Source organism: Zea mays, chromosome 2 (assembly GCF_902167145.1).
Source record: "Zea mays cultivar B73 chromosome 2, Zm-B73-REFERENCE-NAM-5.0, whole genome shotgun sequence".
In the NCBI taxonomy this organism is placed as follows: Eukaryota; Viridiplantae; Streptophyta; class Magnoliopsida; order Poales; family Poaceae; genus Zea; species Zea mays.
The window spans coordinates 240,418,920-240,438,186 of record NC_050097.1 but is presented as its reverse complement, the minus strand read 5'-3'; the positions used below and the strand labels follow the sequence as shown (position 1 = coordinate 240,438,186).

The following is a 19,267-nucleotide window of genomic DNA, read 5'->3' as shown; positions in this document are numbered from 1 at the left end:
TATACATTTATAGTGCTAGAAACCTAGCGCGCTTTATACCAAATGAGTAGGGTTTGAATCCTCCACATCCTATCTTTTAGATCGCTCGTCGGAGGAGGTGACACAAGAAAGGAGAAAAAGAGTTCATAAGGATGAAACATGTGTTTTTTTTTTAAAAAATAGTTCTTTAGATTTTTAGAAGAGAAATTTCTCACACTGTGTCTAGTCTCTTGAATACATATCAGCTTCACAGTGAAGACTTTGAAAAATGTCAGTAGCAAGTGACCAGGCAGTAGGGCTGGAAAAAAAGCTCGAGCTCGACGAGCTGGCTCGGGCTCGCAGCAGCTCGGCTCGGCTCGGACCGGCTCGACGCTTCGAACGAGCCCGAGCCGAGCCTGTTTTTCTGGCTCGTGAAAAGAGCGAGCCAGCTCGGCTCGGCTCGGTGCAGCTCGCGAGCTGGCTCGTGGCTCGACCCAACAACAATTTGTTACATAAAATCTTAATTAGCATATAATATTAATACCGAGTAGACAATTAATTTATGTTATTTGAGATTACTATACAAAAATAATCTATTTTATATATTATATTAGTGATATATCTATTTTACTAATTTAAAATATGTTATTTAAAATATTTTTAAGATTTTATATTATAATTTAGAGAGCAGATTTAATTTTATGCCTAGGCTCGTTGGCTCGGCGAGCCGGCTCGCGAGCCAGGAGCGAGCCGAGCCGAGCCGCTTTTTCGAGCTCGTGAGATGGGCGAGCCGAGCCGAGCTCGGCTCGTTACATGAGCGAGCCGCAGCGAGCCGAGCCGAGCCGAGCCGAGCCGAGCTCAGCTCGTTTCCACCCCTACCAGGCAGTATGTCGATAAGAATTGTCGGTCATAGCCAACTTGATGGTGTGTCTTTTTAGTTACTCCCCACCTCCCCGGATAATTTTCACATAGCATTTAAAGTATTTTTTAGTTTATTTTACCCTTTTCTTGCGGCTTGGTTCTATTTATCCTTAACATAATTTATTTTTTATTTCTTTATGTATAAACTGAAGAGGATACAATCATACAATGTGTCTTAGATTTGTTTTTTTCTTTCTTCGTATACAAATTTATATTTTTTTGAGGTGATTATAAACATTAAGAATTTTTTATCATTGTTTCATATTTGTTTTTTATTATTAAAATTATTAACTTGTCTGATCCCTAACCTATTCAGATAATTATAAAAACCATAATATGTTTAAGCTAAATTATGCTATTAACTATTAACCAATAAAATTTGAACCAAAAACTTATTATGTACATAAAGAAATAAAAAATGGCAAATTTTGTTAAGGGTAAACTGAACCAACTTATCTAGTGGGGTAAAATGAACTAAAAAAATACTTTAGGTGGTCAGGTGAACATTGTCTATTTTTTAAAGACACTTCATTTATCATACAGAAATAAAATACTTTAAGCTGGTCTAGATGCACTGAAATGTACACAAAAAAATCATTTGGTTAATATACAGCCTGCATATTCTTGCAATACATATATGACAACGCTAAGCCTGTGCCTCTATCTAAGAAAGATAACATACAACACGCACACATTGTCCGACCGATATTACAACATGTTAAGTTTCGCTATACAGTATGGACACGCGATGTGATGTGACTAACATTTCTCTCTATATAAGAGCATCCTGCAGCTGAGCTTCATAACGTGCAAAGAATGGCCATGGGAAACACAACCGCCATTCCTATCCCACCTCAAAAAAGCCATGTACATGGGGGGTTAACGACGAAAGATCACCAATGTGTTCCTGCATGCTCACTGCTTAGTTGGTATCCCAAAGCTAATCGTATCGCGCACTTGCTCCACCTTTGGTACCGGCGTCCCAAATTCACGGACTTAGTTTCATCAGCTAAAGTTGGCATATGAAGCCGAATGGCACTTCACACAGGATTGATCATGCCTGCGAAAAGCAACCAAACAGTAAGCATATAGCGTATATTGGATTGAGCACGTGCCATAGAGCATAATCCATGGAACAGGAACCAGAAACACAAGAATTCATGTGGATACTGGATTGCTAAGCGAACAAAAAGGAAAGAAGTGCAAAGGGAAAACACCAGTTACCACTTAGCCAAGCTTCAATGCTTCTCTAAGACCAAAGCTCATCTGGCAGTGCCCCTTTTTCCCTAGTGGGTTATTTCCCTTCTGCATCATTGTTACAAACTCGTTGTAGTCGATCCGACCATCCTGGATTGATAACCAAGTAAGATGCAACTCTTGGCCTTTAGATTTAAACACACAGCATGATGAGATGCAAATCTACTTACATTGTCCTGATCAACGTCATGGATGATATCTTCTAGGTGTGCATCTTCTATACCGAATTCCTCACATGCTTTTTGTAGCTCATCATGAGTAATATAACCGCTGCCGTCTTTATCAAAGTATGAGAATGCTGCGAAGAGGTTGTCTTCTCGCTCGACTTTGTTCAGATGTAAAGTTGCAGCTAGGAACTCTCCATAGTCGATGGAACCACTGTTATCAATATCTGCCTGAAAGTTGCAGAGCATAATCTTCATTCAAGCAAGGCCTGAAACTATTACATATGTATAGTGGCACAGTAAAATCTCCTAGCAAGGAGTACTTTGCAAGAACATAGAAGGGCAATTATCACAATTTTAGATAAAAACAAGTCCAAATTTAAAAATATTTACAGACTAAAAGTGGATGACACTAACACACCTCAAAACATCTACATATGAGTTCGATATTTCAATAACTCAAATTCAGGAAAGAGTTTCCTTTAGGTCAAGGGGCATAAGGATCTTAGAGAAACCTGAAAACAGGAGGGCAAAAACATGTTAAAATAATTACCGCTTCCATTAGTGTTGTAATTTCTGAGTCCTTTAAGTTAGCACCAACTCTCTTCAAACCAATTTTTAGTTCCTCCAACGTGATCTGCCCACTATTGTCAGTGTCCAGCATTTTGAACATCTCTTTCAATCCTGCAATTTCATCTTCAGACAAATTTTCAGCAATGACCTGCAGACACCCAGTGATGAGAACATCAATACTGAACACAGTAAATATGCTCTCTATAAAACCAAGCAATAACATATTCCAGTACTCACCCTAAGGGCCATCTTCTTTAGTTTATTCATTGCAGAAAACTGTTTCAATCTGGTTAAGACAGCAGAATCCAGAGGTTTGTCAGGAGCAACTCCATCTACACAAACCCAAGGATGACCTGCCAAAATGAAGATGTGTCATTTGAGAAGACTTGTGACAATGAAGTTAGATGGACTACAGTGTTGGGGGCCTTATATGCCGAAGATCACTCGTTTAACCATTTACTTCGGCACAAACTACTATATTTCAGGAATCTCTACTGATGGACGAAGCGAATCTTCGGCCTAGAAGGTGTGCAAAAGAAGCTTCGCAGATACGCACAAGTGAAAGGCGCAAGCCAGAGTCAATAGCTTCGGCGACAGCAGAGAGGCTTCGGGTGTAAGCCAAAGGAGAAGGCGACGAAGGTCTGAACCCGCGCAGCCGAAGATGAAGAAAATACGCTACTGCCCTAATGGTGTTTGTAAACAGTGAAGAGCACAATTGTAATCCTGTATTAGGTCGGTTCGTCTCCTCGATAAATAGATGAACAGTACCCCGCATAAAGTACCTTTGAGCCAGGTGCTACAGCTTCGTATAGCTCAGCCTCCGAATACCTTCGTGCTATCTTGCATCAAGAAGCCGAAGGTATGATTGTAAACTTGTCTTATATGAGAAGGGAAATAACATGCTAAGGCACATGAGATGAGTTCTCATATCTTACCTCGTCATGTTTTGTGTATTTCATCCGATTACACTCCACCTTCGTCTTTGAGATAACACCTCAAAGACGAAGGTTCCTACTTTTTAAGTTTGTGTTGTCTTGTTTTTTATTCCATACAGCAATTGAAAACAAGTGACCAACATACAGAATGTTTTTTTAATAAAGTGGGATACTTCATGGAGTTAGATGGTCAACAATATGTTTTATATAGGTGGTAGTTGTGCTTCCGAAATCATGTGTACTTACATAGAGCATCATGTGCAGTCAATCTCTTTCTGGGATCACGATTTAGCATCTTCCTAACCAAATCCTTTGCACTCTCCGAAATGCTGGGCCAGGGATCGGATGAAAAATCAAGACCACCTTTTAGAACTTGTTTAAATATCCCTTGTTCAGATTCTGCAAAAGGCAGACCATCGTCCAGAAGAAAACAGAACAGTGCAGCACTGTCAGAAGCAAAAAGGCAAGGTAAAAAGTAGAGCAAAGGGGTAAATGTATCCTCACCAGCCCAAAACGGAGGAACCCCACTCAATAAGATATAAATTATTACACCGGCACTCCACACATCAACCTCACAGCCATAGCGTTTTTTCAGAACCTCAGGGGCAACATAGTAAGGACTTCCAACGACATCAGAAAATATTTCACCTGTAAGCATGTCAAGTCAACAGAATCCACACGAATAGACAGTGGCACATACATGACTATAAGATGTTGCTATAAACAATAAAAAAACAGAGATTTAGTGGACATATGCTCATATTGATATTTCACATGGTTTCTCCTTATATGAAGTCCAATATTAGTAGACTACCTTTGGATTAGTGGCCATATGCTCTTATTGATATTTCACATGGTTTCTCCTTATATGAAGTCCAATATTATACCCTTCTAGGTGTCAAAAACATAGAATAAACAACTTCCCTAAGAGCATCACAAATGTGTGTTCAATTTTGAGGAGAAAAATGAGTAACATGGAGTCATGTAGTTCACTTGATGCCTCCAAAGCTGACTGTTTACCAGGGCCGGAGGGGGTAGAAAAAAAGAAAAATTCTCCCATTATCCTCATCCTCTTACTCTTTTTTCTCTCCAACAAGCAGGAGATTTGCATGTCACTGCGTTGAGAGAGGAGAAAAGCCAAAATAGCCTGTCCAGGACCTTACATGATTGACCCAGGAGATCTTCGCCTCTCCCAGCAAAACAGATCAAGGCTGCCAAAAAATATTATTTTACCAACTTGTATTTGAACTAAGCTTAAACTTCAAGGTTTGATTTTCAGTGCTAAAATCACTATCAGACTGCTGCAATGTGCACTGTTCAGTTTATGCAGTCCACAGCTTTGCTTTAACAGCACTCGAGATGCTCTAAGAATGAATCTCAGAACATGCATGTCCCCAACTGTGCTCAATCTCGTCAAATTAAAACGAATGAGAATGTGCATAAACTAATTCCTAGCTAGGATCTGTTACAAACATGCCTTAAGGCCTTTATTAACAGTCAAAATGTGAAACCCAGGATCTGGAACATCATTTTTAGGTTGCAGATTCATTGACACAATAGATTTAAAACAGTATCACCCATGGTTATCACGACGTCACCTAGGCGACGTCCAGCCGCACCACGCTGCTCCACCCACGCCGCTGCACTCCACACCTCCGCGCTCTGCTCCTCTCCTCTATGGCTAGTTGGTTGTCTAACTAGTTGACCTTCATATCTGAACGATTGGGCGTCTAACTGTCGCCTAGGCGTCCAGTCGCCCTGGAGGCGACTCGCCTCGCCAGGGCGCCGCGATAACCATGGTATCACCTATATATAGTGTTAAATGACAGTGTGTAAGGTTTGGGGCAAACCCAAACTGTTCACTGCTCAGAATTGGTTAACCGTTAACTTGCAAGTTCTGCTTGCTTTCTTCCTCAGCTCCAATTGCTTAGTGTTGCTGAGTCAATAGTTTGACTCAACCGGTATGATCAGGCCTAGTATCACCACCTAGTTTGAATTGAGTGTACGCATCTGAACTCTGAAGGTTCATAGGTTCAGGAACACATTGGTGGAAAATGCATGTCTTGGCATCATCACTTATTACAACTGTATACCCTAGTTTTTGTAGTCCTACAAACGTAATCACCTCAACATACAATAGAACTCTTGAAACTTAACATGATTGCTATACCATGAGTTAATAACTCAATATTAAGCAGAAATGTGTAAGGAACGCTTTGCAGTTCGCTCACATGGGTCTCTACAGAACAAATTCGCACATTTTGAAGCAAACTAAGAGAAAATGTTCAGTTATCAAACATAAAAAATAACCGTGCTCCTGTTGTGCAGAAAATGAATGCAAACTTCAACTCAACTGGGAGACAACGATTCATAAGCTAAGAAAACAAACACTGGACATGCAGAGAGTTCCATTGAGGAGATTGCAAGGTAGAGATTAAATGACCATGATGCCGATCTATGTGTGTCTTTTCTTTCTTTTGTTGTATATTCCTTTGTAGCTTCCAACTGCAAGAACTTGATCACGTTTTCAAGTTGATACAGGGATGGAGCTCGTTTTGCTCTTATCCCTCACAAGGTTCCCTCCCAGATTTATTCAATATCATAAGATGCATATGTACCCCTGCTACACGCAATTGTTGACTTGTTGTGACATAAGGGTTTTGTGTCCTGAAATTAGATTATTCTACTACAAGGCATGAAAATCCTTCCACGATCATATTGAACAAGTTTTTCTAGTATCACATATTCAACAGCAAACTAGCAGTGTCAATTCAAAGCTGCCAATGAACAAGTGCACTACTAGGATACTAGCAAAGCGAACTAGCAGTGTCAACTCAAAGCTGTGAATGCACAAATGAGCTACTAGTCCACGGGACCACCACCACAGCAAACTAGCCGTCAAACTAGGCACTACAACACAACAATGAAAATGGAGGCTTTACCTGGTTTGAAGAAGATGGAGAGCCCGAAATCAATAGCCTTTAAGGGTGCATCCTCCTTTTGGTTCACAAACAAGAAATTCTCAGGCTTGAGGTCTCTGTGCATCACCCCAAGTGAATGGCATGCTTCGACAACCCCGATGATCACCCGGGCCAACTGTGCGGCGGCTTTCTCAGAGTAGTGCCCCCGCTGTATGATCCTATCGAACAGCTCCCCTCCAGCGCACAGCTCCATGACGAGGTGCACGGCTACAGCGTCCTCGTAGGCTCCCACGATGGATACGACGTTGGGGTGGCCGGCCAGGTGGTGCATGATCTGGATCTCGCGGCGCACGTCCTCGACGTCCTCATCGGTGACGAGCTTCCGCTTGGCGATTGACTTGCAGGCGAAGTGCTTCCCGGTTGCCTTCTCGACGCACTGGTAGGTGGTGCCGAACTGCCCCTGCCCGAGCTTCTTGCCCAGGGTGTAGACGTCCTTGAGCCGCTCGGAGTCGCGCTTCAGCACGGAGCCGGCGAGGAGGCCGGCGCTCTGCACGCGCTTCACCTTGGGCTTGGGCTTGGGCTTGCCGTTAGGATTGGGCGGCGCGGCGGGGCCTAAGGCGGTGGAGGTGGAGTGTGGCGGGTGCTCGGAGTCGGAGATGGTGACAGGGTTAGGGGCCCTGGAGGGGGGAGAGCAGGGAGTGGATGAGCTGGGTTCAGCGGTCGGGGAAGGCTCGGCGCGGTCAGCGGCGGCCGGGGGTCGCCAGAGCACGGCCAGGGAGACGGTGTTGAAGAAGCTGTGGCGGTCCGAGGGGGCGCTGGGACCGATGCAGGTGTTCCCCATCGCGCCGGCGAGGGAGCGGCGGCCGCCGGAACCCTAGGCGGCCCGCGGCGGCATAGGCGGTGAGGGGTTGGTTGGATTTGATGGAGAATTTGGTGAGGATTGGCCGACTGAGCAGAATGTCACACGGACATACGGCTGTAGCTGTCTGCAACGATAGTGCTCTACTCGAGATTCCCGTATATCCTGCTGTGACGCCAACTACTGACTAAAAGTTGTTAGTCTTTATCTATCAAATTGTTTTAAAAATCATCAAACATATAATTAAGAAAAAAAATGTATCCTAACTCAAAAAAGTAAAAAAAAAATGCAACATAAAGAAAATTAAAATTACATAATTAGTAAAAAACGATATGTCATTTTTGTCTTCACCTCTTTAGTATTTTTCTTCATCTCGTTTCAATTTCTTGATCAATTTTTTTTATCAACTATGGATTCTTTTCATATCATCGTCCATATTAGTGGTGGTCCAATCCAGCAACTTTATAATTTATGAAGTGCTTGTATAAATTTTATTGACTTATCTTCTCATCGTCCTTGTAAGATTGCTCACCACTCTCTTCACTATGATAGCAGATCCATTGCTAGTCACTTACCTTTGTGTTGCGCTTTTGTCCTATCACAGTAGAGCGTGTTGGTCTGACACTATCTGGCGACGTGGAGCTATATTCGCCTTTTATGTTGAGACAAGATTGTTTGCAGGTATCGGTGGAGTCGTTGTCACCTGTCGCGCATACCACTTAGCCTAATGACGAAGAGCATGCCACATGTGTCTGTTTCACCGGATCTGTCATGGAAGCTCTTATTTGCCGCTTGAGTAGCATAGCATCATCTGGTCTGCTTGACCAGGCCACGAACAAACGGTTGCAGATGTCGTTGAAGAGGGTGATCTTGCGGTTGCTCATGGACCACATATCCTTCAGTTGTTTTGCGGTATGGTGGTGAGGAGGTTGTGGAGTTGTACATAAACGCTATTTGACTCGAAAAGGTCGATCACTTGTTGTTGTTTGCCCTCGGCCTATCAATAGTGTAGTAGTCACACATGCACCTATAACTCAAAAAATATGCTCAAATTAAAAATTGTGTCCAACACATACAAGTATATGTGGACTCATAAATCTTTCGTCCTCGATCTTAATCTAGTCCTGTCGTCATTGGATCCACGATCCACTAGAGTACGTGGATTGATTGGAGGTTGCATTGTTGTGACTGATTTAGGCCGTTGTTGTGACTAGGGTAGGACAAAAAGGAGCACAACCACAATATATGGGAGAAGCACCATACTAGAGAAGGAACATATGAGGAGCACCATATGGCTCATAAAGAGGATTATATGGATATCATATGAGGATATGGAGGAGGATATGGATAAACAAAAGGTTATGAAGCAGGACTATCATTGGAAGGGTATTTAGTGGTAGAAGGAGGATCATCAAAGAAGGAGCATCAATACTTGATCGATATGGATATGGGGAGGATATGGATAAGGAAATAAATGTTGTGGAGCCATGGAGTGGGATGGGCAAGAACATCCTCTCGATGATGATGGACAGAAGAAAGGCCGTCAAAATAAGACCTACCCTACACTAGCAAGGGCCTCGAGATGTTATAGAGATTGTTCGTTGAGCAAGTCTGTGGACATATCAGAATTAGGACTACACCTCTGATCCATATATGTCGAAACAAAGAGTAAAAATACTAAAACCCGGTATGACCCAACCCGACCAATACATGAGCGGGCAGGTACAAATCATAAGTTTTGAGCCACAACAATCCATATGTCGAACACATACCATGATTTTTGACCCAACACCCGACCCAACCCAAAAACCATGACTCAAAGCCAAAGAAACTCGATCCAACCTGACCCAACATACCCAGCAGGAAAGCACGGGACAACCCGACCCAACACTAGACATGTGTCGGTACAACTCATGTCGTGCTAAACGATCTATGACCAAACCTTGACCTGACTCAATGAGAGCACCTAGAGGAGGTGAATAGGCGATCCTACAAATATTGCTCAAAACAACACAAACTTGGTCTATAATATGGGTTAGAGTAAATAAACCCAAGTTTGAGAGTAGAGATAAAGAGGAGATGAGAACTCTTCACTTGATTGCTCTCTTGAGATGAGTTTTAAACTAGGAGCAATATTCCAAGTGAATGTGAGAACTCAAGAAGACAATAATTGCAATAAAGAAAAGAGATAAGAAACACGACGATATAAACTGTGGTTCGGCCAATGCCTATTCCACGCTGTGGCGACCTCCTTTGGTCAAGGGTTGTACTCAACCCCTCTCAAGTGATCAAAAAATCAAACTTGCCACATATATCTTCCTTATATCAAACCCATTTGTTAGTATTCTCCGCAAGTTTGGAGTCTCTCACAACCTTACACAAAAAGATCACAATCAAACTTAGAGTGAGGAGGGAGTAGAGTACACACACAAGAGCACAATCGCAGCAATAACACGCACACAAGCGAAGAAAAGAGCGCAAGAACAAGTACGACAGAGTTTTAGTTCAGAAACACTCTCAAATCTCTCAAACACTTCAAACGACATGGTCGTGGAGTCTCGGAGTTGTAGTGTGCTCGAGCAATGCTTGGTGTGTTGCTCCATGGCGCCTAGGGGGCCCTTTTATAGCTCCAAGGGGCCTAGAAGCAGTTGAAGCTTCATTTGAAAGCTCCTGGCCTTCCTCTGTCCGTGGGTGCACCAAACTATCCGGTGGCACACCGGACAGCTCCTGTGCAATAGCCACAAGATCACTGATTGACCGCTTTCCATCCCAGGTGGGCACCGGACTGTCCGGTGACCCATCTAGCCGTTGGTCGCCCATTACACCGGACTGTCCGGCGCTCAGCCTGGACTGTCTGGTGAATTTTAGCTGACGACACTCAACCAAGGCCGATGCTGAGCAGTTCGGTCGTACCACCGTCGGACTGTCCGGTGCATACCTGACTATCCGGTGCTGCCGAGACCAGTCCACCTTCTTCCCTTTTGTGCCAAAATCCTTTGTCTTCTTTTGGCTCAACTTTATAGGTTCCCTAGTGATAGTCGCCTAGAGGGGGGTGAATAGGGCGAAACTGAAATTTACAAATATAAACACAACTACAAGCCGGGTTAGCGTTAGAAATATAAACGAGTCCGCGAGAGAGGGCGCAAAACAAATCGCGAGCAAATAATGAAGTGTGACACACGGATTTGTTTTACCGAGGTTCGGTTCTCTCAAACCTACTCCCCGTTGAGGAGGCCACAAAGGCCGGGTCTCTTTCAACCCTTCCCTCTCTCAAACGGTCCCTCGGACCGAGTGAGCTTCTCTTCTCAAATCAAAGCCGGGAACAAAACTTCCCCGCAAGGGCCACCACACAATTGGTGCCTCTTGCCTTGATTACAATGGAGTTTTGATCACAAGAACAAGTGAGAAAGAAAAGAAGCAATCCAAGCACAAGAGCTCAAATGAACACGGCAAATCACTCTCACTAGTCACTAGGGCTTTGTGTGGAATTGGAGAGGATTTGATCTCTTTAGTGTGTCTAGAATTGAATGCTAGAGCTCTTGTAGTAGTTGAGAAGTGGAAAACTTGGATACAATGAATGGTGGGGTGGTTGGGGTATTTATAGCCCCAACCACCAAATGTGGCCGTTGGGAGGCTGTCTGCTCGATGGCGCACCGGACAGTCCGGTGCACACCGGACAGTCCGGTGCCCCCTGCCACGTCATCACTGCCGTTGGATTCTGACCGTTGGAGCTTCTGACTTGTGGGCCCGCCTGGGTGTCCGGTGCACACCGGACAGGTACTGTTTGATGTCCGGTGCACCGGTATGGGCGTGCCTGACGTCTGCGCGCGCTGCGCGCGCATTAAATGCACCGCAGGGAGCCGTTGGCGCCGCAGGAAGCCGTTGCTCCGCTGTCACACCGGACAGTCCGGTGCACACCGGACAGTCCGGTGAATTTTAGCGGAGCGGCTGCCGCGCGAACCCGAGGCTGACGAGTTCCGAAGACCACGCCTCCTTGGAGCACCGGACATGTCCGGTGCACACCGGACAGTCCGGTGAATTATAGCGCGCCGGCTTCCAAGAAATCCCGAGGGCGAGGAGTACGAGTTGGTGTCCTCTGGGCGCACCGGACACTGTCCGGTGCACACCGGACAGTCCGGTGCCTCCAGCCAGAGGTGCCCTCGGTTGCCTCATTGCTCTTTTGTTGAATCCAACACATGGTCTTTTTATTGACTGAATGTGAACTTTTAACACCTGTATAATCTATACACTTGGGCAAACTAGTTAGTCCAAAGATTTGCGTTGGGCAATTCAACCACCAAAATTATTTGGGAACTAGGTGAAAGCCTAATTCCCTTTCAATCTCCCCCTTTTTGGTGATTGATGCCAACACAAACCAAAGCAAATATAGAAGTGCATAATTGAACTAGTTTGCATAATGTAAGTGTAAAGGTTGCTTGGAATTGAGCCAATATAACTACTTAAAAGATATGCATGGAATGTTTCTTTCTATTTAGTATTTTGGACCACGTTTGCACCACATGTTTTGTTTTTGCAACATTTTGTAAATTCATTTCAAAGATCTTTTGCAAGTAGTCAAAGGTAAATGAATAAAAGTTTGCAAAGCATTTTCAAGATTTGAAATTTTTCTCCTCCTGTTTCAAATGCTTTTCCTTTGACTAAACAAAACTCCCCCTAAAAGAGATCCACCTCTTAGTGTTCAAGAGGGTTTTGATATACCATTTTTGAAATACTACTTTCTCCCCCTTTTGAACACAATAGGATACCCATTGATAAATACTTTTTGGAAAGCACTAAGTTTTTGAAATTGGTGGTGGTGCGGTCCTTTTGCTTTGGGCTCATTTCTCCCCCTTTTTGGCATGAATCGCCAAAAACGGAATCATTAGAGCCCTTCGAAGTAATTTCTTCCCCTTTGGTCATAAGTAAATGAGTTAAGATTATACCAAAGACGAAGTCCTTTTGCTTTGAATTCTCATTTCTCCCCAAAGAATAGAGAGATGCTTGGAGTGATGGCGAAGGATGAGTTACGGAGTGGAAGCCTTTGTCTTCGCCGAAGACTCCAATTCCCTTTCAATATACCTATGACTTGGTTTGAAATAGACTTGAAAACACATTAGTCATAGCATATAAAAGAGATATGATCAAAGGTATTCAAATGAGCTATGTGTGCAAGCTAGCAAAAGAAATTTCTAGAATCAAGAATATTGAGCTCATGCCTAAGTCTGGTAAAAGATTGTTCATCAAGTGGCTTGGTAAAGATATCGGCTAATTGATCTTTAGTATTAATGTAAGAAATCTCGATATCCTCCTTTTGTTGGTGATCCCTAAGAAAATGATACCGAATGGCTATGTGCTTAGTGCGGCTATGCTCGACGGGATTGTCGGCCATTTTGATTGCACTCTCATTATCACATAGCAAAGGGACTTTGGTTAATTTGTAACCGTAGTCCCGCAGGGTTTGCCTCATCCAAAGCAATTGTGCGCAACAATGTCCTGCGGCAATATACTCGGCTTCGGCGGTGGAAAGAGCGACCGAATTTTGCTTCTTTGAAGCCCAAGACACCAAGGATCTTCCCAAGAACTGGCAAGTCCCCGATGTGCTCTTCCTATTAATTTTACACCCCGCCCAATCGGCATCCGAATAACCAATCAAATCAAATGTGGATCCCCGAGGGTACCAAAGCCCAAACTTAGGTGTGTAAGCCAAATATCTCAAGATTCGTTTTACGGCCGTAAGGTGGGATTCCTTAGGGTCGGATTGGAATCTTGCACACATGCAAACGGAAAGCATAATGTCCGGTCGAGATGCACATAAATAAAGCAATGAACCAATCATCGACCGGTATACCTTTTGATCCACGGACTTACCTCCCGTGTCGAGGTCGAGATGCCCATTTGTTCCCATGGGTGTTTTGATGGGCTTGGCATCCTTCATTCCAAACTTGCTTAGGATGTCTTGAGTGTACTTTGTTTGGCTGATGAAGGTGCCCTCTTGGAGTTGCTTCACTTGAAATCCTAGAAAATACTTCAACTCCCCCATCATAGACATCTCGAATTTCTGTGTCATGATCCTACTAAACTCTTCACATGTAGACTCGTTAGTAGACCCAAATATAATATCATCAACATAAATTTGGCATACAAACAAGTCATTTTCAAGAGTTTTAGTAAAGAGTGTAGGATCGGCCTTGCCAACTTTGAAGCCATTAGCAATAAGGAAATCTCTAAGGCATTCATACCATGCTCTTGGGGCTTGCTTGAGCCCATAAAGCGCCTTAGAGAGCCTATAGACATGATTGGGATACTCACTGTCTTCAAAGCCGGGAGGTTGCTCAACATAGACCTCTTCCTTGATCGGTCCATTGAGGAAGGCACTCTTCACGTCCATTTGATAAAGCTTAAAGCCATGGTAAGTAGCATAGGCTAATAATATACGAATTGACTCAAGCCTAGCTACGGGTGCATAGGTTTCACCGAAATCCAAACCTTCGACTTGTGAATATCCTTTGGCCACAAGTCGAGCTTTGTTCCTTGTCACCACACCATGCTCGTCTTGCTTGTTGCGGAAGACCCATTTGGTTCCTACAACATTTTGGTTAGGACGTGGAACTAAATGCCATACCTCATTTCTAGTGAAGTTGTTGAGCTCCTCTTGCATCGCCACCACCCAATCCGAATCTTGAAGTGCTTCCTCTACCCTGTGTGGCTCAATAGAGGAAACAAAAGAGTAATGTTCACAAAAATGAGCAACACAAGATCTAGTGGTTACCCCCTTATGAATATCGCCGAGGATGGTGTCGACGGGGTGATCTCGTTGTATTGCTTGGTGGACTCTTGGGTGTGGCGGCCTTTGCTCTTCATCCTCCTTGTCTTGATCAATTGCATCTCCCCCTTGATCATTGCCGTCATCTTGAGGTGGCTCATTTGCTTGATCTTCTACTTCATCAACTTGAGCTTCATCCTCATTTTGAGTCGGTGGAGATGCTAGCGTGGAGGAGGACGGTTGATCTTGTGTCTGTGGAGGCTCTTCGGATTCCTTAGGACACACATCCCCAATGGACATGTTCCTTAGCGCTATGCATGGAGCCTGTTCTTCACCTATCTCATCAAGATCAACTTGCTCTACTTGAGAGCCGTTAGTTTCATCAAACACAACGTCACATGAGACTTCAACTAGTCCAGTGGACTTGTTAAAGACTCTATATGCCCTTGTGTTTGAGTCATATCCTAGTAAAAAGCCTTCTACAGTTTTAGGAGCAAATTTAGATTTTCTACCTCTTTTAACAAGAATAAAGCATTTGCTACCAAAAACTCTAAAGTATGAAATGTTGGGCTTTTTACCGGTTAGGAGTTCATATGATGTCTTCTTGAGGATTCGGTGAAGATATAACCGGTTGATGGCGTAGCAGGCGGTGTTGACCGCTTCGGCCCAAAACCGGTCCGGTGTCTTGTACTCATCAAGCATGGTTCTTGCCATGTCCAATAGAGTTCGATTCTTCCTCTCCACTACACCATTTTGTTGAGGTGTGTAGGGAGAAGAGAACTCATGCTTGATGCCCTCCTCCTCAAGGAAGCCTTCAATTTGTGAGTTTTTGAACTCCGTCCCGTTGTCGCTTCTTATCTTCTTGATCCTTAAGCCGAACTCATTTTGAGCCCGTCTCAAGAATCCCTTTAAGGTCTCTTGGGTTTGAGATTTTTCCTGTAAAAAGAATACCCAAGTGAAGCGAGAATAATCATCCACTATTACAAGACAATACTTACTCCCGCCGATGCTTATGTAAGCAATCGGGCCGAATAGATCCATGTGGAGTAGCTCCAGTGGCCTGTCGGTCGTCATGATGTTCTTGTGTGGATGATGGGTTCCAACTTGCTTTCCCGCCTGGCATGCGCTACAAACCCTGTCTTTCTCAAAATGAACATTTGTTAATCCTAAAATGTGCTCTCCCTTTAGAAGCTTGTGAAGATTCTTCATCCCAACATGGGCTAGTCGGCGGTGCCAGAGCCAACCCATGTTAGTCTTAGCAATTAAGCAAGTGTCGAGTTCAGCTCTATCAAAATCTACCAGGTATAGCTGACCCTCTAACACACCCTTAAATGCTATTGAATCATCACTTCTTCTAAAGACAGTGACACCTACATCAGTAAAAAGACAGTTGTAGCCCATTTGACATAATTGGGAAACAGAAAGCAAGTTGTAATCTAAAGAATCTACAAGAAAAACATTGGAAATAGAATGGTCAGGAGATATAGCAATTTTACCAAGTCCTTTGACCAAACCTTGATTTCCATCCCCGAATGTGATGGCTCGTTGGGGATCTTTGTTTTTCTCATATGAGGAGAACATCCTTTTCTCCCCGGTCATGTGGTTTGTGCACCCGCTGTCGAGTATCCAACTTGAGCCCCCGGATGCATAAACCTACAAAACAAATTTAGTTCTTGACTTTAGGTACCCAAACTGTTTTGGGTCCTTTGGCATTAGAAACAAGAACTTTGGGTACCCAAACACAAGTCTTGGAGCCCTTGTGTTTGCCCCCAACAAATTTGGCAACTACCTTGCCGGATTTGCTAGTAAGCACATAAGATGCATCAAAAGTTTTAAATGAAATGGCATGATCATTTGATGCATTAGGAATTTTCTTCTTAGGCAACTTAGCATGGGTTGGTTGCCTAGAACTAGATGTCTCACCCTTATACATAAAAGCATGATTAGGGCCAGAGTGAGACTTCCTAGAATGAATCTTCCTAATTTTGCTCTCAGGATAGCCGGCCGGGTATAAAATGTAACCCTCGTTATCCTGAGGCATGGGAGCTTTGCCCTTAACAAAGTTGGACAATCTCTTAGGAGGGGCACTAATTTTGACATTGTCTCCCCTTTGGAAGCCAATGCCATCCTTAATGCCCGGGCGTCTCCCATTGTAAAGCATGCTACGAGCAAATTTAAATTTCTCATTTTCTAAGTTGTGCTCGGCAATTTTAGCATCTAGTTTTGCTATATGATCATTTTGTTGTTTAATTAAAGTCATATGATCATGAATAGCATTAATATCAACATCTCTACATCTAGTACAAATAGTGACATGCTCAATGGTAGATGTAGATGGTTTGCAAGAATTAAGTTCCACAATCTTAGCACGAAGTATATCATTCTTATCTCTAAGATCGGCAATTGTAACTTTGCAAACATCAAAATCTTTAGCCTTAGCAATCAAATTTTCATTCTCTAATCTAAGGCTAGCAAGAGAAATGTTTAATTCTTCAATCCTAGCAAGCAAATCGTCATTATTATCTCTAGGATTGAGAATTGAAACATTACAAACATGTGAATCAACCTTAGCATTTAAACTAGCATTTTCATTCCTAAGGTTGTCAATCATCTCACGGCAAGTGCTTAGCTCACTAGATAACTTTTCACATTTTTCAATTTCAAGAGCATAAGCCTTTTTAACCTTAACATGTTTTTTGTTTTCTTTAATTAGACAATCCTCTTGGGAATCCAAAAGGTCATCCTTTTCATGAATAGCACTAACCAATTCATTTAATTTTTCTTTTTGAGCTATGTTAAGGTTGGCAAAAAGGGAACGCAAATTATCTTCCTCATCACTAGCATTGTCATCACTAGAGGATTCATATTTAGTGGAAGATTTAGATTTAACCTTCTTTTTGCCGTCCTTTGCCATGAGACACTTGTGGCCGACGTTGGGGAAGAGGAGTCCCTTGGTGACGGCAATGTTGGCGGCGTCCTCGTCGTCGGAGGAGTCGCTTGAGCTCTCGTCGGAGTCCCACTCGCGACAAACATGGGCATTGCCGCCCTTCTTCTTGTAATACCTCTTCTTCTCCTTTCGCCTCCCCTTCTTGTCGTCACCTCGGTCACTGTCACTAGATATAGGACATTTAGCAATAAAATGACCGGGCTTACCACACTTGTAGCAAACCTTCTTGGAGCGGGACTTGTAGTCTTTCCCCCTCCTTTGTTTGAGGATTTGGCGGAAGCTCTTGATGACGAGCGCCATTTCCTCATTGTCGAGCTTGGAGGCGTCGATTGGTTGTCGACTTGGTGTAGCCTCCTCCTTCTTTTCCTCCGTTGCCTTGAATGCAACGGGTTGAGCTTCGGATGTGGTGGCATCATCAAGCTCGTTGATCTTCCTCGAGCCTTCGATCATGCACTCAAAACTTACAAAATTCCCGATAACTTCCTCGGGGGTCATTTTAGTATATCTAGGATTACCACGGATTAATTGAACTTGAGTAGGGTTAAGGAAAATAAGTGATCTTAGAATAACCTTAACCACCTCGTGGTCATCCCACTTTACGCTCCCGAGGTTGCGCGCTTGGTTCACCAAGGTCTTGAGCCGATTGTACATATGTTGTGGCTCCTCCCCTTTGCGAAGCCGGAACCGACCGAGCTCCCCCTCAATCGTTTCCCGCTTGGTGATCTTGGTGAGCTCATCACCTTCATGCGCGGTCTTGAGTAAATCCCAAATCTCCTTGGCGCTCTTCAACCCTTGTACTTTGTTATACTCCTCTTTACTTAGAGAGGCGAGGAGTATTGTTGTAGCTTGAGAGTTGAAGTGCTCGATTTGGGCCACCTCATCCTCATCATAATTTTCATCCCCTATCGACGGTACCTGTACACCAAACTCAACAACATCCCATATACCTTTGTGGAGCGAGGTTAGATGAAATCACATTAAATCGCTCCACCTAGCGTAATCTTCACCATCAAAGGTTGGTGGTTTGCCTAATGGGACGGAAAGTAAAGGTGTATGTTTGGAAATGCGAGGGTAGCGTAGGGGGATCTTACTATACTTCTTGCGCTCTTGGCGCTTAGAAGTGACGGAGGGCGCATCGGAGTCGGAGGTCGATGTTGATGAAGTGTCGGTCTCGTAGTAGACCACCTTCCTCATCCTCTTATGCTTGTCGCCTTTCCGATGCGGCTTGTGGGAAGAAGATTTTTCCTTCTTCTCTTGGTGGTGAGAAGAGGAAGCCTTTTTCTCCTTCCGTTTGGAGGAGTCCTTCTTCTTCTCCTTCCTCTTGGTGCGGGACTCTTCCGATGAAGTGCTCCCGTGGCTTGTAGTGGGCTTTTCGCCGGTCTCCATCTCCTTCTTGGCGTGATCTCCCGACATCACTTCGAGCGGTTAGGCTCTAATGAAGCACCGGGCTCTGATACCAATTGATAGTCGCCTAGAGGGGGGGTGAATAGGGCGAAACTGAAATTTACAAATATAAACACAACTACAAGCCGGGTTAGCGTTAGAAATATAAACGAGTCCGCGAGAGAGGGCGCAAAACAAATCGCGAGCAAATAATGAAGTGTGACACACGGATTTGTTTTACCGAGGTTCGGATCTCTCAAACCTACTCCCCGTTGAGGAGGCCACAAAGGCCGGGTCTCTTTCAACCCTTCCCTCTCTCAAACGGTCCCTCGGACCGAGTGAGCTTCTCTTCTCAAATCAAAGCCGGGAACAAAACTTCCCCGCAAGGGCCACCACACAATTGGTGCCTCTTGCCTTGATTACAATGGAGTTTTGATCACAAGAACAAGTGAGAAAGAAAAGAAGCAATCCAAGCGCAAGAGCTCAAATGAACACGGCAAATCACTCTCACTAGTCACTAGGGCTTTGTGTGGAATTGGAGAGGATTTGATCTCTTTAGTGTGTCTAGAATTGAATGCTAGAGCTC

General features: G+C 43.9%; 1 protein-coding gene across 2 annotated transcripts; it reads right to left on the bottom strand.

Moving 5' to 3' along the window:
* Positions 1-1,440: 1,440 nt before the first annotated feature.
* On the bottom strand, positions 1,441-7,733 carry LOC103648263 (calcium-dependent protein kinase 17). 2 transcript variants are annotated; one of them, XM_008672751.3, is made up of 9 exons: positions 6,751-7,719; positions 4,972-5,019; positions 4,313-4,456; positions 4,055-4,207; positions 3,111-3,226; positions 2,854-3,021; positions 2,307-2,531; positions 2,104-2,226; positions 1,441-1,939 (listed from the first exon to the last, which is right to left on the bottom strand). In XM_008672751.3, exons 1-8 carry the CDS (start codon positions 7,568-7,570, stop codon positions 2,107-2,109), a joined length of 1,794 nt encoding a protein of 597 aa, XP_008670973.1. In that variant the 5' UTR covers positions 7,571-7,719; the 3' UTR covers positions 1,441-1,939; positions 2,104-2,106. The 2 variants fall into 2 exon arrangements, with proteins under 2 accessions (XP_008670973.1, XP_008670974.1); XM_008672752.4 differs by lacking the exon at positions 4,972-5,019 and having other exon boundaries at positions 6,751-7,733.
* Between the last annotated feature and the right edge of the window lie 11,534 nt (positions 7,734-19,267).

Coding starts and splice junctions, on each gene's coding strand:
- LOC103648263 (XM_008672751.3), bottom strand. CDS start 7,570: ATGGGGAACACCTGCATCGGTCCCAGCGCCCCCTCGGACCGCCACAGC. Junction 3,227..4,054: donor GACTGCACATGATGCTCTAT/GTAAGTACACAT, acceptor TCATTTTGGCAG/GTCATCCTTGGGTTTGTGTA. Junction 2,227..2,306: donor ATGACGTTGATCAGGACAAT/GTAAGTAGATTT, acceptor TTATCAATCCAG/GATGGTCGGATCGACTACAA.